Here is a 26,374-nt window from a genome sequence, read left to right as displayed (position 1 = left end):
CTCCTCCTCGCTTCCCTCCCGCGAGGCTGCTCCGAGGCGCCGCGTGTACTCGGGCGCTGACACCGGGCGACCCGGAGGGAGCAGAAGGTAAGAAGAGCAGCGCCGCCCCAGGCTCCGCAGGCGAAGGCGCTGAGCCCCGGACGGAGAAAGCGCGCCAAACTTCTTCGGGAGTTTGGGTAGCAAAGAGGGCAACTTCGAGGAGTGCGCTCGCGTGCATCGTGGACGGTGCTGCGTGCGCGCCGTATGCCAGCGTGTCTGCTTTCGTGTGCCTGGTGGGGAGGGCGTCGCGCGCGCGCTATTTATCCTCCTCGGATATCGGGGAAGCTTGAGAAAATTATTATTTTTGCATTTATACGTAGCAGCTGTTGCTGGCCCGGGGCGTGTAGAAGCAGGAATCCTGCGCAGACGCTTACAAGGCCCCCCAGCCCCCCTCTTGCAGCGTGAATTTGAAAATTCAGTTGCCCCTTTGATGGCCAGGTGTGTGACTCATTTACTGACCAGCATTCCTGCAAGATATAGATAACTTTGAGGTTAAATTGACAGTATGCACACATCATGTTAAGGGCAGTCACATGTTAAAGGAGGCCACTGGCTTCCCCTGCCTGAATTGTGTATATCCTCTCTCCCTCCTATTCTACATCAATGCCACAAAAGGACATATTAGGCCATTTGGGGCAGTTTTTCTGAGGTATGACACCACAGTCTGATGTGCAGCTTGCCTATTCTGTGAGATGCAGCACGGTAATACGTGTGTGCTTTAACTGTTCAATCTGCACGCTGCCACACACAAGTCTAAAATACAGAGAAATCGCACACATGCATTTTGTACATATTAATTCACATGTGAAGGGACCATGTCCTACGTAAGTGTGCTGTGCAATGTATTTTCTGTATGCATCTGCATTCCTTGCGGAGAAGTTTGCGTGTGTGATTGTGTATTGGTCTCCTTCCCAAACAATGGCAGCTCAGGACACAGGGCCAGAAATAACATGCATATTGCTGTCACGTCAGAGCACATAATGCAGATTGCATTTATTACAGAACACTCCCCCCCCCCTTGGCTTACTGTATTTAGTAGAATAAAATCATATGAGGCCTTCCTCTGGTGTCATATGCCATGAGTGTGTGAGAAAACAAAAAAAACAGTGGAAGCAGCGCTTGGGAAAAGCTGAATAGATTGTATCAGATTCTTGCCTCAGTTTACAGCTTTAGTCGGCTACCTTTGTTCAAGAAGAGTTCCTAGAGACAAAGAACTGGTTTTAACATGGCTTCTGGCCTTAGGTACCGTAATAACCACCTCTGAAGTTAATTACTGTAAAGGGATTTTTTTTAAAAAAACAACACCTTGATGCTCATATAGAAAAGGCCAACCAGCTAGTAAGTTGCCTGCAGGAATCTAGAATTAACTTCTATGGGCTTTATGGGTACAAAAAAAGAGAGAAAAGAAATCCGAAGGCACTCAAATCAACCCCGATTTTGCCATTAGCTTAAGTTCAAAGTAGAGCTTGAAATTTGCTTTAAATATTTATATCTTGCCTACCAACAGTAGCTTTTGAGGTGGCTTGCTACTGTTTCTTTTAAAATCGGTAACAGTATACAAAAACCAGTACTAAATCATCTAATACAATAGTCATCAGCAGATTAAAAAGAAGAGGAAACTTCATTTTAAAAAACACAATTAAAGCCCTAGGTATATAACATTTTTTTAAAAAAAAACAAACCAAAAACCTGGTGCCTGAATAGAGTCCAAGTAGATTTTACAAAGATGGATTTCCACAGATGAGGTGCCATCATAGAAAAGGTGCCTCTCTCCATTAGCTACCCAGTTGGAAGCACCCAGAACCCAATGAGGTCCTTAATGGTTGGACAGCCTCAAAGTAGGGCAGGCAGTCCTTAAAGATACTCAGCCCATTTATGGCTCAGACTGGATCACAGCATAAAAGTGCAAAACAGAACACCAAATACATAATAAGAACAAGAGCGGGAGTTCTGTTTTGCACTATATATAAATTAGGCCTTTAGCGTTGTGGCATCTACTCTTTGGGATTCCCTCCCATTAAATATTAGACAGGCGCCATATAAGTTGTTTTTTCAGCATGTAGTGAAGACCTTCTTCCAACAAGCTTTTAAAATACAGCCGTACCTTGGTTCTCTAACAGAATGTGTTCTGGGAGTCTGTTCGACTCCTGAAACCATTTGAAAACCAAAGCACAGCCCTGCAGCCAATCGGAAGCCACACCGGATGTTTGGCATCTGAAAATCATTCAAAAACCAGAACACTTCTGGGATTTGATCGTTCAGGAGCTGATTTGTTCGGGAGTCAAGGCGTTTGAGATCTGAGGTATGACTGTAGAAGCTTCTTTCCCAGTTTGTAACTATTGCAGATTTTTTTTTTTTTAATATTATTTGTGTTTGCCACCCTGGGCTCCTTTGGGAGTAAATAACATTAAAAAAGCAATAACATTACCAAGATTGTAACACATCAACCCACATATTAATAATTCATTTTCTTAGAAATCATAATCATCAGTTTGATTATGTGGGTGTTGGCTGTATCGTGGAAAGAGGCAACAGTGAGATCCCATCCCATCCATGTTTGTCAATAAACTCCAGTGAAAGAAGCCTGACAAGCATAGGCAGGTAAACGTTTCCTAAGATAAGATTTCCAGAAATACCTGTTGTGCCTCTTGATTTATTTATTTAATAATAATAATAATAATAAGACCAAGATGAATGAGAAAGGGAGATTGGGTAATAATGTGTGTGAGAGTTGAGTTAACTATATGTGGGAATCTGATAAAAGACTGTGAGTGTGCACTTTGTTTTTCAGGGCTTCCAGAAAAAAAGGGAATTACAGGGAATTAACTTAACCTTGACATGCCACTTCCAGCAGACACAAGCCAAGCCTATACCCCTCCAGATGGAGGATGGGGATGGGCAGTGGTCTTTGGAGCATTCATATCCATTGGATTTTCATATGCTTTCCCCAAAGGCATAGCAATCTTCTTCAAAGAAATCCAAGATTTCTTTGGCACATCATACAGTGAGATTGCATGGGTGTCTTCAATTATGTTGGCTGCTACCTACGGCGGAGGTGAGTAAAACCAGAACAAAATGCTTTGATTTGACTTGGGAATGGAAGGTTGATCAACTCCACATTAACTTGAGAACAAGGGGCTGTTGGAATTACTTCAGGGGGGGAAATGCTCGTAATTGGTGTGTGAATATACTAGTACTCGTGATCAATCTGTGTTACTCTTCAGATTGTGACATATTTTGAGAAACATAGAAAACAACCACATAATCATAGTCAAATTATTCAGAGCTGTCCTTAAATAATCAGATGGGATTCTGTGTTGGTAGGGGTGATAAGTTTTTGAACTTTACTGAAGGCCACGCAGTAATAAAAACGGGGGAAATTTAGTTGTTGAGCAGTATAACACAATAGGTACTGAAGAGCAGTTTCATATAAATGCAAGAGGAGGAATTGTTTGCAAGGCACTACTGAGGTCAAATGTGCTTTGTATTAATTATTTCATTTTATTTTTAAATACGTACCAGTTTTCATTGCAGCAATAACAAAGTGATTCACAATATGAAATAATGCAGAAATTCAGTGAAGTTAAAATTATCTGTTAAAAAAGTTTTTAAAAAATCAGAAGAGCAATTATTATCATTATATATATGTTTATTTATACCTTGCCTTTTTCCCTGACGGGAACTCATGGTGGCTAACAGATAAAAAAGAACACAGCTAAAAACACAGACAAATCAATAATTTTAAAACAAGGAAACATTGATAGAATTGAAACTATCTATGTACATAAAATCTGTTTAAAACATACAAATAATTACAATAAAAACAGCATGGCATCACCCCTTTAACTAAAAGCAGCCAATCTCCCTGCTGGAACAAGATAGTCTTCACTTGCTGGTGGATGGAGAACAAGGAGGGAGCCAGTCTGGCTTCTCTAGGGAGGGTGTTGCAAAGTCCAAAGGCCCTTTCTGACACCCCCACCAAGCTTGACTGTGAGGGTGGTGGGACCAAGAGAAGGGCGTCCCCTGAAGACCTCAAAACCCAGGCAGGTTCAAATAAGAGAGTACAGTTGTGTGTTCATGATTGTATTTAATTGCTTGCATCAGCAAGAATGAGTTTTCTCCAAATACCTGTGTTATGTTTTTCTATAGCGCTGTGTGTGCCGGTATGTCATTGCAAGACTGTGTCTACAAAGCTCATTTCATCTTGTTCAAAATGTGTTTTCTACAGGGTTGTAACAAATTCAGTTCACTTTCTTGTGACTTTTCCCCTTTTAATATTTTTATTGCAACATGCATTATTTCTGCCACCCTTTCGGGCCTCTTAAAGGTGCTATCTAGTATCCAACAATAAACTGCAAGATAAACAGAAATTGTTATAGTTCTGTTTAGGGACAATATGATATGAAGCACAGGGAACCTAAAAACAGCTGGTTTAAGCATTATTTTTTTTAATATATATTTAAGAGACCTTGGTAATGCAATAGTGCACCTTGGAGTTAATGTTTGATTAAAGAGATTGTTCCAGTTCTATGCAGCAATCTGTGCTGAAGCCAGAAATCCAGGATGATGCAGTTATATCCACAGAGGGTTATTGCGTGTGTAGAACATATAAAGTGGGGATGGATTATTTGTGTTTCCTCTTACCCTGGATACATTGACCCTGAACCCGTGACCAGAATCTGCACTTGAAAATAGGCTTCCCTGTGCAGATATGCTGCTGTAGCAAGAGTGCAAAGAGCAGCTGGGCCAGGGGCACCAACATTTCTATGTGTGTGACTCTCTTTGTCAGTCCTTCCCCCATCCACAACCCTGCCCCTGTTGCCTAGGTCTGATCACATTTTAAGCAGGAAAGGGCAGGGCAGGCAGAGGGAATCAGTGAGTGCCCTGGTAGAGGCTTCTTGGTGTGTGCAAAGGTTTCTGGAATTTGATTGATGATGTTGAATAGAGTAGCTGGAGTCACAACTTGCTTCCTCCAGAGCATCGTGCTTCTTCTTCTTCTTCTTCTTCTTCTTCTTCTTCTTCTTCTTCTTCGGCAATCACTTGTATCCGAGTAAGATTGTCTTCCATAAACACGGTTTTAACAATGAGTCTGTAAGTGACTGTGGAGGCCAATTCTGGATCCTCCACAGTGGGACATTGGTTTCTGGGCGGGAGTTGATCACGGTGTGGATTTGCCAAGCGTCTTAGCATGTTTCTCCCTTGTGTCCTGAGTTTGAGGGTCTTCACCAGTATGGTGTAGTGGTTAAGAGTGGTAGACTTGTAATCTGGTGAACTGGGTTCATGTCTTCACTCCTCCACATGCAGCTGCTGGGTGACCTTGGGCCAGTCACACTTCTCTGAAGTCTCTCAGCCCCACTCACCTCACAGAGTATTTGTTGTGGGGGAGGAATGGAAAGGAGATTGTTAGCCACTTTGAGACTCCTTAGGATAGTGATAAAGCGGGATATCAAATCCAAACTCTTCTTCTTCTTCTTCTTCTTCTTCTTCTTCTTCTTCTTCTTCTTCTTCTTAGCCCATGGCACCTTTGGTAAAGCTCTCGTAAGCCAGTGTTTCCCAGTTGTCAGTGTTTATGCTAGTGTGCTATGGAATCAAGATCACGTGGGCCCTTCCTTACATCTCTTTAGGCTCCAGGCAAAAACATTCCTCTTATGCCAGGCCTTTGGATAATTAAATAATCCATGGTCTTTTAAACTTAAGTATGTGCAGGATATTGTTTTTGTTTGTTACTGTTACATATTTTTGAGTTTTTATATTGTAAACAGCCCTGTGATCCTTGGATGAAAGGTGGTATAGAAATCAAACAAATAATCCATGAGACTTGGAGTGTTCAGGAAAAACAGAGAGTGGTCTGTACTGCTGCGATGCTAATTTAGCATAAACTCTGAAGTGCAAGAAGCAGCGTCACAAAGAAAGTAAGAAGGAGAATCCAACATTTTGCACAACATTTAATCAGTGACTTCCCCCCAAAATGACCACGAGGAAGCTTTTTAAAAGGCCAGTTGTCATGTGGGGGAGGTTTTTGTTGGGGTGGTAGCTGTGATCTCAACAAAAAATTGCCCTGCCCCTGCATGACAATTACGATTAGGGGACAAAAGCTGCTGCTGACATTTTCTAACCATGTTTGCCATTTGGGGCCAATGAGGTGAAACACCTGGGGAGGGGACAAGAAAAAAAGGGGGGAGAGAGCGCACAAACAAACAAAGAAGCAGGAAGATTGTCATTACCCCATCATAGCTGTCAACTTACAGATTTGAAAATAAGGGACCAGCAGCCTCGAAAATAAGGGATCAGCAGCCAAAATAAGGGATCAACAACTACTTTGATAAAATACATATTTTGTTGCATGCAAATGGCTTTAGATACCTATTAGGTCCATAAATTACCATATAGCATATATTCAACACAAAAAAGCAGCAACAATTTGTTGTTGACAAAGGAGAGCTGGACACAGAAAGGGCCCCATTACCTTCAGTAGCTTATTTAAGGGACATCATCAATAAGGGACAGCAGCAGGACATGGTGCTGGGATAAAGGGCTGTCCTGCCAAATAAGGGACGCTTGACAGCTATGTACCCCACACTCTGTTCATTTGTTTTTCTCTAAGAGAAAAAGTGAACAGGCGATGAATGAGTAATAGGATGTTCCCATACGCTTTATTGAAACAACTGGGCTCATTCTCCTTTACAGTGTTACCTCAGGTTAAGTACTTAATTTTTTCCCGAGTTCCGTACTTAACCTGAAACTGTTCTTAACCTGAAGCACCACTTTAGCCAATGGGGCCTCCTGCTGCTGCCGCGCCGCCGGAGCCCGATTTCTGTTCTCATCCTGAAGCAAAGTTCTGGGTTAGCAGAGTCTGTAACCTGAAGTGTATGTAACCTGAAGCGTATGTAACCCGAGGTACCACTGTACTTTGGGATGCACTTCTGAATGCTCAGCCCATTGAAAGTAAAGCAACGTGCAGCAAACGTATCCCCATTCAGGATACGTTTCATGAAAGCAAAGCAGTGAAGCAATGTCTGCAAGTAGGCATATGGCCATTGCTGAGATGCCTGAAATGACAACCGTCACAACAAAAATTCAACATAGCACTTCACTGTAGAGAAAGAGCTTCCACAAATGTTAGACACGTCTTATAGCAACACTGTATTTCGGGCGGTGCCGGCGGTTCCCCTCCACAGGGTGCTGAGCCGAGTGGCCCAAAATTGAGAAGATCCGTTTGGGGGCACCAAATTTGGGCTTTGCACAGTGCGCCGTATTATGAAATATTACAGAAGTCTGCCCCTACTTATAGCGTGGAAATACAAGCATATTGTATATTGAAGCCATTGAGTGATAACCAGTCACAGTACAGGGGTTTCAAGGCCTAATTCACTAATCTAGGTATGATAACCAAATACAGGCCCCAAAACAACCAAGAGTCTAATGACTATTTTTGAAAATTAAACATTTGATTCGATACTTCATTCACAGCAAATGGAGAATTGCTGTTTGCCTCTCCTTGGCTCCCTGAAATACACATGAAATGTTCAACAGTTTCTGCCTGACTTCTGGCTTTTGGCCTCGTGTTTTTCACCCTCAACATCATATAATGTGGCATTATATATCTACCTGCAAACAAATGAATATGCACAGCTATGGTATATTTTCTCAGCAAGGCTCCTCATTTTTTTTAAAAAAGAATTTGTATGTATTGCTGTAAGATAATACAGGAGAAAAACAACTATGGTGAATAAGTGCCATAACGCGAGTGATGCAATTTTGCGCTGATTTATGCCAGCTGATGCTGGTTTGTCTTTGAGTGCTGTACTGGGTGGAGGAGAAACTGATTTTCGGTCTGATAATAATAGCTTTCATTTGCAGATAGCATAGATGTGCTTGCCTTCATTTCTTCTTCATGATCCTCATTACAGAGGCACTCTGCCATTGGACGTCACTGTTTGCATGGCGTGCTATCTGCTCCGCCTTTGTTTTTGAACAAGGCAGAACAAATCTATTTGCCTGAAGCTATTTTCACAAGCAGCATTTGAAGTGATGTGCAAATCATTAGGCGATCTAATGTTAACCATTGCAAGCTTTGTTGCGGATATATAGTCCTAAGCCGTGGCTACATTTGATGAAAGCTGAGAAATTTGTATCCGCTTGGGGAGGAGGAAGCCTGGCTCCCAGTTTGTAAGCCGGAGTCTGCAATGTTAACATCTTCATTGGGCTTACCTATAAGATCAGGGAGGAATTTAAGGGCACTGGAGCTTTAAAAAAAAGCATGGTGTTCTGTATGCCGCCTGGAATCTTCACTCTGATGAAAAGCCATTTTGAAGTCTGTTGGGGCTCCACACAATGGTTGTGATGCTGTGTGGGGAACTGGAGAGGAGTCGGCAACCTCCCCAGGTGCAAGCAGCAGTGCTTTCCATTCGCACGTGGGGCACTTTATATCGAAGCCATTCACTATAATTAACATTGTTAAACAATATCAAGTCTTGTGTTGAACCTCTGAAAGTTTCAGGAAGTTCCCAGATTCATTTAACTTTCATCACATGAACAATTCTATTGAAATCATGGGACTAATCACAAGTTGAGCATTAAAAACAAACAAACAAAGTCTGTTCACCACTGTTCCACTCTAGGGGGTTTTCTTCAGCTTGTCTGTTCCCCCTTTTAAATGCTATGTTCCTAGCCTTCGTGGTCTCAGAGAACAATTTGCAAACATGCAACATTGTTGGCTAAAGCGGTGGCATGTTAAAGGGGACCAGTGTTACCTTCCAACCGCCAGAAAGTGAAATTTACGGAACTAGTGGTTTTCAGTTTCTTTTCATACCGATCTATCCCAGTTCATGGGGTCTGAACTGGCAGGGACTGATGAGGAACAAGACCTTGGGGTCATAGTGGATGGTTTGATGAGGAAGATGTCAACCCAGCATGTGGCAGATCCTGTACTAGGGATCGTTAGGAAAGCAGTTGAAAATTTAAAAAAATGTTAATATCTTAACTTTTAGAACTCTGTGGTGCAACCACATTTGGAATAGCGTCTCCTGTCTGAGTCATTTCACCTCAAAAAGGAGATGGTGGCGTTGGGAAAAGTTCAGAAAAGAGAGAGCAGAATGATCAAGGGAATGGGGCAATTCCCCTATGAGGAAGTTTGGGACTTTTTAGTATAGTTAAAAGGTGGCATGATAGAAGTTTATAACATTATAAATGGTGTAGAGAAAGTGTATAGAGAAAAGTTTTTCTCTGTATCACATGACACTATAATTCGTGGACATCTAATGAAGCTAAATGTTGAAATGTTCAAGAAACGTACAAAAATACTTCTTCATGCCGTGCATAAGCTACAGAATTTGCTCCCACAGGATAACTATGATCTTGATGGATCTAGAAGAGCATTGGAGACATTCATAAGGCTACCAGTGCCTACTGATGGCTATACTTTGCCTCCACTGTTCTAGTCAGTAACCTTCTGAATACTAATTTCTGGAAACCATAGAGAGGTAGAGTGCTGTTGTGCTTGGCTCCTGCATGTGAGAACAGGATGCTGGACTAGATGGGTCTCTAGCCTGATCCAGCAGGTTCTCCTTAAGTCTGTATCAAATCTCTATGGTAAAAAAGGAATTCTTCTTCCAGATTCACAAAGATTCTCCTGCAGGCTTAATAAAGGTCAGTCACAGGGCTGCTGTGTTTCTTGTAACATGTACTTTTGCCCTAACAAAGGAACGTCTTTGCGAACAATGTTCTGTAAAGAAAAAACAACTAGCTTCTGCAGTTCTGTACATACTTACCTGGACCAGATGAACCTTATGGTCCCTTCCAACTTCACCGTTAATGCAATTCTGGTTCTAAACGCAGCATAAGGGGTCTCTGTAGTATAGTGTATTTTAAAATGGGGTTTTAGAGTTTTTAGGGGTTTTTGAATGTTTTATGTAGTTTTTATGTAGTTTTATGTAGTTTTTATGTAGTTTTATGTAGTTTTTCAATTTCATTGTTCCGCAAGGGACAATGACAACAAAGATATCGTATCGTATCGTACCATTCTATGATTGTATGAACTAAATCAGGTTTACTTTTGAGCAGACATTTTCAGGATTGCACTGTCAACCAAGCAAACTTAATTTTGGAGTTTTCAGTCTCAAGCAAGGAACATATTCTCAGACATTGGGCTGTAGGTCACTCTGCTCCACCTAGGAAGCTGGAAGCTGACAGCTGACCTTGAGCATTTTCATCCAAAACTTCATAACTATGCTTTATTATTCAGCTGCTACTATAAATTACAGTGGCAGGTACAGAAAGCCCATTCTAACCGGGGCATAAATAAAGCATTAAAATAATGCACCTCATTCTTTAGCCCACTGAAAGATGTGTCTGAGGATTCAGCTTAGCATTCAGAGATCTGCTTCAAGTTCCACTGACATTAAAGGTAAAACAGTGAATATTTGCAGATCAAAATGACACATTTGTTTTATTTAATGCATATTAGGAATTTTGCTACTCCAGGTATACATTTCTGCTGCCTGTATTAAAAAAAAAAATTATATGGGCATTCCTAATTCCCTTATAACTGATATATACATTTATTCGTATTTGAAAGCTGAAAACATATTTTTAAAACACACAGACAAACACACATCAAGTACACAATTCAATCCCATGTCAAATACTTGGACAGTCTAGGGATTTGAACAGGAAATTTCAACAGGAAGTTCTGTAAGCAAAAGTTGGATTGCACCCCTAATTTTAAAAGACAAATGTTTAAACATAATAGTTTTTTGGTTTTTGCTTTATTATAATACTGCATTTCCTTTGCTTTTGTACGCAAATCCAAGTTTGGTTTGCAACAGTAGTGTCTGGAATCTGATTTTTTTTTTTAAAAAAAGTCATTTAGGTAAGTTTCTTACCTAACACAGTTATGATTAACAATAACAATAGCTCTATCAATTCAGGTGAAATGTTCCTGTGTTTTGACGCTGCACTACAAACCATAATTTTGCCTTTCACTGTGGCTATCGAGGTCGCTGGACAGGAATATAACAGAGCTGTGATAGACTTAAAATATAATATGAACTAGCAGTGGAGAGGAAGGTTAACTCTTTGCAATCATGCAGGGCTGTAGCTAGGGGGTGTTTCCCATTCTCTCTTTAAGAAGCCCAGTGGGAAAAGCTCCAAACTGTAACTGTTGATTACTGTATTAAGGAGCATAGCAAAAAACAGGAACTGGCCCAAGCAAGTGGAGTCTGACTCTGTTCATATACTTTTTTCTTTCTTCCCACAGTTCTGCACCTTTTTCCTCTAAACCTTTCCTTCCTCTCAGGCTTCTTGCTCCCCACACATGAGCCACTCATAGACCAGATCAAACAACTGTCTTCTAAGTAGGGTTGGCACTAGGGATGGTGTTCACTGCTGTGTCTCTGCTTGTTTAGTGCCCGTGGTTCTCATCATGCTGGTTTGCTTTGTGCTAATACTTGGTCTTCTTTAGTAGTATGGGCTTGGCCCATAGCAGGTATATAGACCATGGACTTGACTGCTGTTGAGCTTCAGCCTGTTGACGTCTAGCACAAAAATATTGTGACTGATTTTGACTCCACTGGAAATCATCTGGCCCCAGGACACACAACACTGACATAGGAGAATGGTGTATTTTTAAAACTTCTTTTTATATTGTATATTCTGTATTCCGTAGTAAGATATGCAGCTGCTTTGAGGCTGCTAATTCCGCCTCCACAAATAAATAGCATTTGATATTCTACATTATTATTTAAACCCCGCCTCCAGTCCCCTGCACCTGAACCAGCCCACCTCCCCATGGGGTCATTTTGTTGCCTTCAGGCAGTGAGTTAAGCAGAGCTTATGAGGTTAAACTGGGAGAATGAGAACAGTGGTGACAATTTTGGAGTTAAGAATTTATTGAAGACTGCTCATGTGCTCTTGCATTTAAAGCAGGAGATCAGTTTGTGCACAAATGTGCAAGCTCCATCAGAGCTTGCACTTCTCACTATTAATTAACTTTATCCCTGGTCAGCGCTGCCACTAATTTTTACCTAGCATGCTGTTACTGGATTCAGCGGAGACTCTGATTTCTTTAAGGCAAGACACATCTGTTCAGTTAAAGGTTGGAGACTGACAGAAACAATCTGGAGGCATGAGCGTAGCCAGGATTTTTTTTAGGGGGCAGAACCTCAGATTTGTATTGATATGTGTTGATTTTTTTGGGGGGGGGGCAGCTGCCCCCTGCCTTCCCCTTGGCTACACTCATGTCTGCAGGTGGACCGCTTTTAACATCATGGGCACTATTTAAAACAAGTGGTGTAAAAATGCAGGAACCTGAGTGATCTCATAGAAGTGCTATAATGAGATTGCACCTTCCAGACCTTATTCTAGTTGTTCAAGCCATTCATGCCTGTTTTTTATCATTCTATGATATTTTATTGTATTTCTGGCTGCCACAATATTTTCATTATGAGTTGGTGGTTTATAAACGCCCTTATAAACAAATGTTAGCGGGGGTGTATATTTTGCATGCAGAAGAACTCAAGTCCAATCTTTGGCAGTTTAAAGGGCCCAGTTAGCAAGTGGTGGTTAGCAGACAGCAGGCTGCTTGACATTTTGGAGAGCTGCCGTCAGCTAGGCAGACAATTAGTCTGACATGATCTAAGGCCACTTCATATGTTCCAGAACAAATTCTGGACATTGAAAGACAAGCTCATATTTTCCGGTTGATAACAACCCAGGTTGTTCACCTGCTTAATGGCAGGCTGGAGTTGGCATTATAGTAAGTAAAAGAACCTTTAGTCATCTCAGTCACCCATCCAGAGAAACTTGCACCCCAAACTAGTTGCTAAACTCAAAACATGGAACATTTCCTTTCACGTTTTTTGGAAGAACACCTCCCCCCCCCCCCCCGAGCTTTTATTTCTGGCACAGTTATTAGTTAACTCTATGTCAGTGACAAAGAAATGGCAGTATCTCATTAACTTGTCAATGCTGGTGCTATTCATTCCTCTGAAAATACACTAAAAATAATTGTGGTGACTTACTGCAAAAGGTGTGCAGATGATCTGCAGGCTGCCTTGACCACAGAATCATAGGTTTTGCATAACACACAATGCACTGGGCGATACCCTACTTCTTAGCCTCTGCTCATTATCTGTTAGATGGGAATAATAATCACCTACCTTAGCAATTTTTACAAAACCTACTATTCTGAATCAGCAACGTTTGTCAATAGAAACAAGCCTTTCCAACCACTCATGAGTTATTCATAGGTCAGTTGCCTTTGCAGGCAAATCTGCACTCTTTCTGCCTCTTGTCTACCAGAAATGATGCACTGGTATTATTTACATAATCACTCATGCTGGGGTCCAGGAGAGTTGAGCCAAGAGCATTTTGAAGGGCTCTTGAAAAGGATTCTCTTTTTTTTAAGACGTTAACTCACCCTTCAATGTGTAAACAAATGAGAGGTCATGTCGAATTAAGAGGTTGCTACTCCCGTATGTCTGATCCTGCAAAGAAGCCTTAACAAGACTCTTCCAACGATGAATAAAGGAGTATTGCACCAAAAAAGCACTTTGCTAGGTTCCAATGCTAAATGAATGTCCATTAATGATGCAGCGGTTGAAGCAGGAAGGCTATAGCTGCAATTCCCCAATCGGTAAACAGGGTTATACTGTTTTAAGTCCAGGCTCTTCATGCTCACTTGTTTGCAGAATACAGCTGTAAACCTTTCTCAGTAGGTCAAATCAGCACTAATTCCACCGAGTTGTAGCTTGCATCCATAGTAGGGCTCTTTTAGTACAGAGGCATTTCTTTCCCACCATGAAGTGGAGCAGAGGGAAATGCCCATCACCAGGGACAAAATAATCTATACTATCTGTACATAGTTATCTATATAAAAAATCATCCTATAAATCATCCTTTTAAAAAATCCTTTAATAATCTAGCAACCTTTCCACAACCAGGATCCTTCTTCAGCACCTACTCAGCAGTAAATCTCATTTGACAATGACCCCTCACAATGTATTCTTAGTGATTTCTGGCAATATTAACTCAGTTTTCATCATGGCTGATGTGTTACTGACAAATTGATCTCACCATTGCCCCTTAATTATTTTATTTATTTTCTTTCATAAAAGTTATATACAGTCATACCTCGGGTTAAGAACTTAATTGGTTCGGGAGGTCTCTTCTTAACCTGAAACTGTTCTTAATCTGAGGTACCACTTTAGCTAATGGGGCCTCCCGCTGCCGCCACGCCACCAGAGCGCCATTTCTGTTCTCATCTTGAAGCAAAGTACTTAACCCGAGGTACTATTTCTGGGTTAGCGAAGTCTGTAACCGGAAGTGTGTGTAACCCGAGGTACCACTGTACCAGTTGATTATACAAAAACAACAACCCTCAAAGTGGTTTTAATAAGTAATTTAGTAAATAGCATGTTTCTGTGTCCCATGGTAGAAGTCACAAGAAGGAAGCTTTTAATAACAGGTAGAATAGATTCCTCCCAAAGCCTCAGTAGCACTTTGCCTATATACCCTGGACAGGTTGGTGCTGCTGTTGCATTTTCAGCAGGGGAAACTGCATAGATTCAGGTGCGTGAACAAAGGATCACAATACAGGACTGAACAGCTGACATTATTGCACCTGAGCAAGGAATAGTTTCTGTGCCAAGCATATTCAGTACCTGCCTGGAAGCCATACACCCATGCTAAGAAATGCTAATCTCAAGTGTTGGAAGATGGATTGTGTTTACTCAGTGGCGTGGGAAATGTATTCTTGTGCACAGAATGACTTCCCATTATTATTGCTTCACATGCTATGAACGTATGAAGCTGTCTTTTCCCAAATCACATCATCGGTTATTTTAGCACAGTACTTTTTACACCAACAAGCATCAGTCCTCCCTCCTTCCTTCCAGGCCCCTGGACAGGAGTATTTCCCTGGCCCACTCCTTGGATATGCTAAGGACTAAATCTGGGACCTTTTGTATACAGATCATGTGCTTTGCAACTGAGCTATGGCTCTTCCAGGTGATCCCTGCATCAAACTGAGTCCTGCATTTAATTCCAGCACTAGAAGAAGAAGAAGGGGAAAAACATGCCAGGGTTTTTGTTTGTTTGTTTGCTTCCTTGCTTCCCTTCACTTTTTCATTCCTTTTCTCCTGTGACAGATGATTAATAGAATACATAGAATTCAAAAGGTCATTGAGAGGGAGGAGTGTAGTAGTTGGTTGTCTCGCTGACTTGGTCTGGGGCCTGAAAAGAAGGCCAGTGCATTTGGTTATTTCTGTCTGCAGAATACCCAGCACTAAAAACCCCACACCCAGTTCTTGAAGGCATGCAAACAAGTGTTCTTAGTGTATTTGGGGTGTGATGAGGAGCCAGAGTATTCCCTTTGGCCCCCCCCCCAATTAGAAAGAACCAGACAGCAGGCTGCTTGATGCCACTGATTGTTCTCAGATGGCATTTCTCCCTCTGCGCCCCCCACCCGCCCAGTTTTTGAAAGCTGTAGGCCGTATTGATAAAACCTTCAGCAGCTGTTGACTAGACCTCAGAGGCTACTTCCTCAGCTCTAAAACTTTTCAGGGGAATCTGTCAACGCTTCTGCCACTTCTGCGGCAAGGTCAAGACAAGCACATGGCAGCTTTATGAGTGTGCCAGATCCTTGCCAGCTGTTTCTCCTAGCTTCATTTTCACCTAACTCTCCTAATTAAGAAACAGAAATATATGAATCCCCCCCTTTCCGTTTAACAGTAAGAAAAGAAGACACTTAGCATGAAGGACGACCGCCGCCCACAATTTTTTTTTTTATTAAGGAGTATGGAATCAGGGCCTAAACCTGCACACGGCTATGATGATATGAACCACTCTTTTGATCTCTCTCTCCCTGCTATCTAAAGTGGCAGTTAGGCGTCATAAACAGCAAAGAGTCCTGTGACACTTTTTGAGATTAATAGATGCACTTGTGGAATAATCTTCCAGCAGCTTGAGCCATGCTTCATCAAATGAATGAAACGCGCTATTTCAGTTGGCAGATTATGTGAAATGACATTTCTGTTCAAAGCTGAAATGTATACAGTGTAAGCTGAGTAAGCGTTTGCAACTTCTGCAATTGGTGATATTCCTAGCTGTGCCAATTATTGCTGTTGTGCATGGCCACCGTATCTCACTAACTTACACTTGAACCTTGCATGGAAATGTCACAGACCTATGGGACCTCCTGCGTTCCATGGCCCTTTGGCTTCCCTCTTTCTATTTTCTCTCTTTCTCCATAGCTATAGCTAATATGGATAATCTGCCAACTGTGATAATAGGCTGTGAGCATTTGGTGAAGTAGGTTCTGATCTTATGCCAGACTCCTTTCGTTAGACCTTGTAAGTTCCACAAGGATCGTCCCTGTTTTTCGTTGCGGCAGGTTAACACAGCCACTCCTCCCGTGTTCGAAATCACATTTTCATTTTCACAAAACAACTTTGCTTTCCTATTTCGTTGTGGTAGCTCTCATGTCACTTTGCTACAGTTGTTGCGACACCGAGATCATGTTCACTGAAGGATGCTTTTTTAAAAAATGCCTTGCATTAAATTCCCGGGTGATATGGTGTTACCCAAAAAATGGGGGGGGGGGGGAGACATCGTGCTTTCTGCCAGGAACCTATGGAAGAACCTGGGCATGACTATAGAGTTTTTTCAGGTATGGTTTGTTCTTCATGGAGGGGGCAACAACAAAAGGGCTAGGATATATGAGTGCAACATGACATGGAAGAACCTTGCACTGATAGCATATTTTCACCCACATAGCTTGTCCTTCTGGTTTGCAGATGGGAGGAGACCACGAGGCATCTGATGTATAGCGGTTGAATGTCATGAATGATCATACTATGCCCCTGCAAAAAGCACCATGCAGCCATGCTCTTGCTAATAACCTGAGCATTATTGAATACTTTGAACGATTTTAACCAGTTTACCTTTGAAAGTATATTTCCCCCATAAATGTTTGATTTGGGGATTCATTTTCCTACTTTGATTTTATTTATTTTTTAGGTCCCATCAGCAGCATTTTGGTGAACCGCTACGGTAGCCGACCGGTGGTCATATTGGGAGGCTTGCTATGTGGCATAGGGATGGTTTCTGCATCCTTCTGCACAAGCATTTTTCAACTGTACTTATGCGCTGGGCTTATCACAGGTAATAACGAAACCTTTCTTTATTTTCCTTAGAATAATGGGCACTGCAGATGTCTAATGAGGATATTTAAATCAGTCCTCACCAATGTGGTGCTCTCTGAGAGCCAGTGGGGTGTAGTGGTTAAGAGGGGTAGACTTGTAATCTGGTGAACCGGGTTTGCGTCTCCGCTCCTCCACATGCAGCTGCTGGGTGACCTTGGGCCAGTCACACTTCTCTGAAGTCTCTCAGCCCCACTCACCTCACAGAGTGTTTGTTGTGGGGGAGGAAGGGAAAGGAGATTGTTAGCTGCTTTGAGACTCCTTTGGGTAGTGATAAAGCGGGATATCAAATCCAAACTCCTCCTCCTCCTCCTTCTCTGGACATTTTGGGACTACAGCTCCTGCCACCCCCAGCCAGCATAGCCATGCTGGAATGGGCTAATGGGAATTGTACTCCAAATAACCAAATGTGAGCATGGTGGGACCGAGAGAAGAGCCTCTCCTGTGGATCTCAGAACCTGGGCAGGTTTGTATGAGGGAATACGGTCTTTTAGATACCTTGGGCCTTATAGGGCTTTATAGGTCATCACCAGCACTTCAAATAGACTGGTAGCCAATGGAACTGCTGTAACATATGCTCGCTATAGCCAGACCTAGTTGGCAACCTGGCTGCAGCTCTTTGAACCAGTTGCAGTTTCTGAGCACTTTTCAAAGGCAGCCCCACCTAGAGCACGTTACAGCAATCCAAATGGGATGTAATTAAGGTGTGTGCCACTGTTGCTAAATCGGACGTCTGAAGGAATGGGTGCAGCTGGCACACTGGTTTTAACCCTGAAAATGCACTTCTGGCTGCTGCAGCCATCCATGCTTGGGGCTGAGTCCAGGAGCACAGCCAAACTGCTAGTGTGTATCTTCAGGGATAGTGCTACCCTATTCAGCACAGGCTGAATCCCTATTCCTTGTTCTGCCTTCTGACTGACCAAGAGCAAAATTTAGAGGAGGAGGAGGAAGCGGAGTCTGGATTTGATGCCCCGCTTTATCACTACCCTAAGGAGTCTCAAAGCAGCTAACAATCTCCTTTCCCTTCCTCCCCCACAACAAACACTCTGTGAGGTGAGTGAGGAGCTGAGAGACTTCAGAGAATTGTGACTGGCCCAAGGTCACCCAGCAGCTGCATGTGGAGGAGTGGGGACGTGAACCCGGTTCACCAGATTACGAGTCCACTGTTCTTAACCACTACACCATGCTGGCTCTTTAGAGTTTAAACATAACACATTACATTACTTGGTATACTAAATTCTTTTACTGCATCTGAATTTTGAGGGTCTTTTTTCTTTCCTATACTCAACTTATCAGCCTGGCTTTAATTTTAAAATAAAAAAAAAATTGTGGACAGGTTGAAGGAAACAAAGATGGCTGTTGATCCCCTTCAACTCACACGTGAGTCATAGTTTCTAACAGCGCAAGGAAATACTTTGTGTGTGTACTTATAAAACACAAACATTCCACTGTAAAATTTCCATCTGCATATATGGCATATGTGGTATCTTTTGTTGCTGTCATGAATGCACAATTACGAGTTTTCTTGAAGAGATTTTCCTTCAACATTATTCTGTGCATAGGCTTGCTCTGAATCTAGTTTGTGGATGGAATCTTGAGAGTAGTTGGAGAATTCATTGGCATACAGGAAATCTTTTTACTCCTACCAAGCTTTTTTTAAAAAACAAAGAAAAAGCTTAGAATCCAGATTTCAGATCTCATGCTGAGTGGACAATTGTTTGTTTTGTTTCTGAGAAAGAAGTTTCAGCATGCACAACGAACTACCATTTCCAGGATTCTTTGGGGGATGGCAAGAGAGTTCAACTTATATAAAAACTAAGAAAGATACACAATCTTGTGCAACTTTTTCAGCCTTGGGTCCACAGATGTGGTTGGACTACAACTCTCATCAGCCCTAGCTAGCAGAACCAGTGGTCAGGGATGATGGGAGTTGTAGTCCAACAACATCTGAGGACCCAAGGCTGAGAACGTCTGGTCTAGTGACCACAGTCTCCTCAGGAGCTGAAATTTTAAAGGTTTCCTAGCTTTTCTTTCTCATTTCACTTCATCTTTTGATGAAGAAGACGGTTGTCTGCAAAAGCTCATATCACCTTAAGCTCTTCTTCTGCAACCAAGGAATTAAAAAGCTAGATTCCAGCACAGGACTGCTGGATTAGAACATATCCAGAATTACGATTTCCTATCCTATTACAGATGTTAATTAACATGGCTGCTCTAGCTTGATTGTATTATCAGTAATTACTGCTGGTGTGAATGATCATTTGTGCTTCTTCTGCATACATTTAAGCTTTAATCGAATTGTCACAGACAGCTCTTTTTGCATTTCATTGCCATTTGACCCCAGAGTTTATCATTTCCCTCTCTAGCTTGTGTGTGTAGGTATACACTTCCCCACTGAGAACAATACCTCATTCATCATGCTACAATAAATCTAGTCGCAAGGGGGCATGAGGCTCCTTTGTTGTCTTTGATGCTGAAGGACAACATGGCTACCCCTCTGGGGCACATGGTCAGTCCCTGCTGTGCTGGAGCACATTTTGCCTTCTGAATTAATTCTATCTCTGTCTGTGTTACAGGACTGGGCCTTGCCCTCAACCTCCAGCCTTCCGTGATCATCATTGGAAAGTACTTCCTGAAGAGGCGTCCAATAGCCAATGGCCTCGCCATGGCAGGAAGCCCTGTCATGCTTTGTACACTCGCTCCCTTGAACCAGCTCCTTTTCGACAACTTTGGGTGGAGGGGGAGCTTTTTCATTCTTGGGGCGATACTACTGAACTGCTGTGTGGCTGGAGCCCTCTTCAGGCCCATTGGCGCACCAGCTGGCCCCTCTGAGAGGCAAACAAATAAACAAGCAAAAGAGACTTTAGCTAAAGAACAGCTTGATATGGGCATAGCTGAAATGGCTGACCCTGGAGACGAAGAGAAGGAGGAGAAAGACTGTTGCGAAAACTTTAACAAATTCCTTGATTTATCTCTTTTCAAGCACAGGGGCTTCCTGATCTATTTGGTAGGGAATGTGCTGATGTTTCTGGGCTTTTTTGCCCCTATTGTTTTTTTGGCTCCTTACGCAAAGCACCTTGGGATTGATGAATATTCAGCAGCTTTCCTCCTTTCAATTCTGGCAATAGTCGATATGATAGCTAGGCCAGCTACGGGGCTCATTGCCAACAGCAAGTGGGTCAGGCCAAAGATTCAGTATTTCTTCAGCTTCTCCATTGCTTTTAATGGCACATGCCATCTGCTGTGCCCATTAGCAACAGGCTATACAGGTCTGGTAGTGTATTCCATCTTCTACGGGCTGGCCTTCGGTATGGTTTGTGCAATGCTGTTTGAAACTCTCATGGACCTGGTTGGCGCCAGCCGATTCACAAGTGCTGTTGGACTCGTCACTATAGTGGAATGCTGCACCATCTTACTTGGGCCACCTATTGGGGGTAAGGATATTTCTATACTTCCGCTCATTCTTCTGTTTGCAGTTGGGAACAGATCTGTGAATTCTTTGACTTTGAGTAGGGGAAATCAGGTTTTAAGGTGCACTCCACCACTTCAAATGTTGACCCACCATTTCTTTCTTTTGCTGGACCAAACTCTCCTTCCTTGAGTTTTCCAGCAATGCAGTTTCAATGGGACATGCTCCCAGGTAAGATTGCAGCTTGAATGGCAACAGATATAAGATTGGCCACCATGAGCTCTGTCCCCTGGTTGAAAATGCAGCACACCTAGAAAGTTCAGTTCCCCTGCAAACTAATTGAAATGGGTCTTGTGGAGCTGAAGTGCCAAATCAAAGTTTCTTCTTCAAACAAATTCAGATGAACATAGTGAAATCTCTGCTGCTTAAATGTAAGGTATTTGCAAGCTAAGATGTAACTCCACTGCTGAGATGTAGCCTTGCAAGACCTTAGGTTCCTCTGCTGGCAAACTGAGTAGATAATAGATTAGAATTTGAAGAGTGACACATTGTTGTTATCTTTATATGTTTGCTTTTAGGAATTAAGACGTTTTAAATTTAGTAACACTTATTTCTGAGCGGACATGTGAATTCTAGCCACGTTTCTCTCCCTCTGTCATACCAAGAATTCAGGTTGGGCAACAGGGGTTTATATGGTCAATTACACAGGAAGCTACACAGGCCTCTCTTCAGTAAACAGTTCTAAACAAATACGAAACCTTCCAGAGCTGGGGGTGGGTGGAGGAGCTGGTTGCAAGTGCTGGAATCCACACATGTTTTTATTGTATAATCCCTGCTTTTTGTTCTTCAGAGGTATAACTGTTCATTCAAAAGCTTATTAACTTCAAACAACAACAGAAACCCTCTGATAGCAAAATCTGCTCTCTACAAGAAAGCTCTGCAGGAGTTGTGTCAATATGACAAAACTTTTGAAAGGGGGAAATTAGATGCAATATTCATGTAACTTTCAGAATAAAATCCCTTTAACCATCCACAGATTCAGTGACAATGGGTTTCAGTTTTATTACAATGCAAGCATCATTTCATTAGTAGGTGCCATTCCTGTTAACACTTGTTGTGTTCTGCAACTATCGTATGAGGCCATGTTCCCAGATAACTTGCTAGAGCTATAATTCCAAAATGGTGGTACCCCTAGGGAACAGCCTTGTGGATAAGCTTTTGGTGGTGACTTGTGATATTAACTTGGCACGTGCACACCAAGTACGTAGTATTTGCTGGCATTTTAACTGCAGCACATTGATTAGTACTAAGATTTATTTATCTGCCTCATAGGAATGCATCTAGGCGGCATTCAGCTCTACTGTTTAATTACACCCTGACATAAATGGTGCCGCTTCTCATGAATGAAATTTGAGTTGTTGCAACAGCCAGCTCTCCTGCTTGGTTCCATTGCTGTAAGATGCAAAGTCAGCCCATAATAAATCCATTCTAATCAATGAAGGGGCTGGTCTGGTATGCATTGCCAAGGCCTGGCAAGAGGGAGGGGCTGATCCAACCCAGCACTTTCCCACTGGGTACTTACTGCAGCACCAGTGCAAGTTGCGCTAAGATGAAAAGAGAAACGAATTGAACTAAGAGGGAAGAGAAATGGATGTGATGTACCAGGGTGGTAGTAAATTGCAAGTGGTTGATCTTAGTAAATGTTTTGGGGAACTGTTACAGTATTCTACACACTTATGAGAGCAGCAGTCTTTTGCAGACCTTGGGATAATTTAGCTAGATATAAATCTTTTCATAGTTATAGGATAAAAGTTGCCTCTAAACTTTTTTTTTGTCTCAGTGCTAGACTAAAGAGAGTATTTCAACAAGGACATAAATGACCAAATATGGTAGGCTCAGTAATATATAGGATCAGTGCCATCCTCTCACTGCACAGGGTTTGTGTTGGATTCTGTGGTTTGCATTCACAAATTAACAGAACAGCTCCACTTGCATTTAAATTTACTTTATCCCTATGGATTACAGTGGGACTGAAATGGCTTTGGACCATTTCCTACCTAGATGGTTGGTGGGTTAGAAGATATAACTATTAAAATGCAACTGCTTAGTGGGTAATATTGTAACTTATGCTACCCCAAAAGCATTGCCAGGCAAAAGGACCTCCGATAGTGTAATTCAAAAGATTTACAAAAATGCAGGCCCCTTTTTTGTTTTGTTTTATTACCTCGATGAGCAATTCACTTCTTCCCTTTTTGTCCTTTGCATGGAAGAACACCTGCACATTAGCTTCCTTTTGAGGGGAAACTTTATTCCATTCAGGATAACTTGGATTTCGTTTTAAAGCAGCCATTTCCCAAGTTATATACAATTTTATGAAGCAGATTTAGCTAATTGCTAAAGCTTGGTAATGAGGCCAGAAACTGCTGTGTAATAGTTTGCAATATGAGTTTTGCAGCATTGTTTCCTCCATTTTAATAAGCAGCGCATTGATTGGTTCTTTGGCATTTAATAACCTACCACTGCGTTTTGCTTTAATGAACTAAGTAAATTGTTCCTGGTGTGCTTTATGACATTGCCTTACTCTCAAAGGGGGGAACAGGGTGAGACTCTTCTATTGCTGAATTCTCCAGTACTCTCCTCATTAAAGCGCTTGGTGAAATGTATTTAGCAGACCTCTAGGTCATTCTGATTAGCAGAAAGTGAGAATTACTGCAATTAGCCTCCGGCTAGGTGGGGGGCAGACAGCAAACAAGAGGGGACATGATAGAAGTATATAAAATTATGCAAGTTGTGGAGAAAGTGGATAGAGAGACATTTTCCTCACTCTCTCGTAATACTGAAACTCATGGTCATCCAGTGAAGCCGGAATGGAAAATTTAGGACAGGCAAAAGAAAGTATTGTTACACGCTACCCTGATCTCCGAGAGGCGCAAAATTCCAGGGGTTGCAGGTGCGCTTTAACCCAGGGCCTGTGTTTCCTTTTAGACCAGGGGTTGTCAAGCTGGTCCCTACTGCCCATAGTGGGCGTTTCAGGATTCTAGGTGGGCGGTAGCACTGGCGGAGGAAGAGGAGTGCAGGGGGAGCGCACCGCTCCCAGCAGTGCAGTCCCGGTGGGGTGCCATCATGGCTGCCCCCCCGCCCGTGCTGGGCGCCGTGCCCCCAGGACGCGCATCAGCCCTGCCCCCGCCTGCTCTCCACCCCCCGGTGCCGGAACATGAAGCTCCGCTACTGGGCGGTAGGGGGTTCTACAGCACAAGCTGAATCCTCCTTCCATCAAGCACTGGTGAGCGGTAAGGAAATTTTACCATCAAGAAAGATGCATTGGTGGGCTGTAGGTATAAGAAGGTTGACTGTTTTAGACAATGAAGCACAGAGGAGGCTGTGATGTCTTTATGATATATTTACACATAAACACAACCTGAATCTAATGAAGGGATCTCCAGCATTGCATTACAAGTAGTTCTGGTTTCTACTGTAGCCACAACATTGGATTCAAAACAGACATTGGCATCCTGCTTTTTGACTCTTTCTCCAACCCACTGCTAAGTAACTCTGTTCCTTAACTCCTGCCATACTAAACTCTAACCTCCCTTAAAATTCTGGCACTGCCTTTTAACTAAACCCTTAGTTGAGGGAGGGAGGAAACCCACACACTTGCACATGGGGGCCACTGCAGAAAAGCCCTATTCTCATGTTGCCGCCCTCCGTACCTCTAATGGAGGAGGCACATGAAGAAGGGCCTCAGAGGATGATCTCAGGGGCCAGTTTGGTTCTGAGACTTTGTCAATCTGGGTTCAGAGCCTTGTTGGGTCATAGAAACATTGTGTAGTACGTACAAGGCTTAGTGCTCCCCTCTGTGAAACTGTACAGTTAGTCAACCTTTGATCTGTTTGTTTTTTGGGGCTGGAGTTACTACTTAATACATGCTTGATTGATTATTTATCCAGCTGAATAGGCTGAAAGTAATGATTAATCCTGTTAAGGTTCCTTTTTGGTTGATTGACAACCCTTTTTCTTTCTCCCCTCGCAGGAACTCTCATTGACATGTTTGGGGACTACAAATACATGTTCATCAAGTGTGGGGCAGTGATGGTGCTGGCTGGGCTATTCCTCTTCATTATGAATTACTACAACTACAGAATGCTTGCAAAAGAGGAGAAAGCAAGGAAAAAGATTGAAGCGCAAAAGAAGGACGATGGACCCGTAAGGACAGTAACTGCAGAAGGAAACGCCACGGGAGCAGAAGAGATGAATGGTGGCCCCGAAGCAGTCCCTCTGGGAAGTGAAGAGGAAGCACTAAAGAATGGGGCAAACATCACAAGCGAAGCCTAAATCTGCATCACCTGATTTTCTGAATGGGAAATAGCTCTTTCGTATTTCTTAAAGTGACTTCAGATGTACAGCATTTATAGATGGCCTTCACACACTATTGCCTCCCTGCCCCCCGCTGACTCCCAAAGCCTAGAAGCAAATAACAAGCCCAGTTTCCTACGAGCACACAGCAAATGCTACTTAGTGCTCGTTACTACACTATTTCAAATCTGTATAAGCTTAGAGCCTTCCCAGCCACTTAGGCAGCAAATACTTTCCTCCTTGTTTAGTCCCAGATAACTGCCTATGTCGTAGCTTCGTGCCTGTGCCCCTCACTCAAATGGAAGAACCAGGGAACATTTTGTAGGAAAAGTTGCATGGCATTGGGGAAATTGCTCACCCACAGTGGATCCTCTACGTTGGAGAGTCAGCATTCCTTCTCCATGGCCTCTAAAAGAGAAGAGCCACAGATCAGCAGTAAATGCTTTGTGTGCAGAATATCCCAAGCATCTCTAGAAAAAAAGGTACTGAGTACCAGGCCTGAGAAAAAACATAAGAAGAGCCTGCTGGATCAGGCCAGCTCATCATCAGTTGCAATATGGGAAAGCCCAAAGGCAACAGAATTGTCCCTTCTTGCCGTTTCCAACAACTGGTGTTCAAAATCTGCCTCTGACTGTGGAGGTAGAAAATACCCACCAGGGTAGCCTTGTCCTCCATGAATTTGTCTAATCCTCTTTTAAAAGGGCCTCTTCCTAAGAGCTACTGCTAGCCAGAGTGGACAGTGCTCTCTTAGGAGAGAGCCAGTATGGTGTAGTGGTTAAGAGCAGTAGTCTCGTAATCTGGGGAACCGGGTTCGTGTCTCCGCTCCTCCACATGCAGCTGCTGGGTGACCTTGGGCCAGTCACACTTCTTTGAAGTCTCTCAGCCCCACTCACCTCACAGAGTGTTTGTTGTGGGGGAGGAAGGGAAAGGAGAATGTTAGCCGCTTTGAGACTCCTTAAAGGGAGTGAAAGGCAGGATATCAAATCCAAACTCTTCTTCTTCTTCTTCTTAGAAGGATCCACGGTTTGACTTGGTATAAGGGATGCTCGTATTTTCATTACTCTTTCATAGCTTATAATTCACAGTGCCTGCTGTATAGCTGGGGTGTACACAGCTGGCCTCCTCTGGGGCGATTTGGTGCACAGAACAAAAGAAGTGAAGAGAGAGACCAAGAGAGCTAAGTGTTGCCACTGACTACTCTTGTTGAGAAACACCCATTTGACATTCGGACCCAGTCATGTGATGGTTGCTCATCACTTTTTCCAACAGGAGAGTTTTCTGGATCTAGGCCTATGAGGTCTTAACATTATGAACCTGCATAAGAACAACATACAGTTCAAATGACTAGGTTGCACTACACAGTTCAGTTTCATGT

At 42.7% G+C, this 26,374-nt stretch overlaps 1 protein-coding gene across 2 annotated transcripts; it reads left to right on the top strand.

The window, feature by feature from the left end:
- LOC310837640 (monocarboxylate transporter 2-like) lies at positions 1 to 25,747 on the top strand. Of its 2 annotated transcripts, none has more exons than XM_083724552.1 (5): positions 1 to 87; positions 2,831 to 3,094; positions 17,056 to 17,199; positions 19,814 to 20,671; positions 24,677 to 25,747. In XM_083724552.1, exons 2-5 carry the CDS (start codon positions 2,878 to 2,880, stop codon positions 24,976 to 24,978), a joined length of 1,521 nt encoding a protein of 506 aa, XP_083580678.1. In that variant the 5' UTR covers positions 1 to 87; positions 2,831 to 2,877; the 3' UTR covers positions 24,979 to 25,747. The 2 variants fall into 2 exon arrangements, with proteins under 2 accessions (XP_083580678.1, XP_083580679.1); XM_083724553.1 differs by lacking the exon at positions 1 to 87 and adding an exon at positions 1,974 to 2,349 and having other exon boundaries at positions 2,840 to 3,094.
- The last annotated feature ends 627 nt before the right edge of the window (positions 25,748 to 26,374 follow it).

The sequence above is a fragment of the Podarcis gaigeae genome (assembly GCF_964106915.1).
Source record: "Podarcis gaigeae genome assembly, chromosome: 2".
Lineage (NCBI taxonomy): Eukaryota > Metazoa > Chordata > Lepidosauria > Squamata > Lacertidae > Podarcis > Podarcis gaigeae.
The sequence above is the reverse complement of the archived record's forward strand: the minus strand, read 5'-3'. Positions and strand labels throughout refer to the sequence as shown.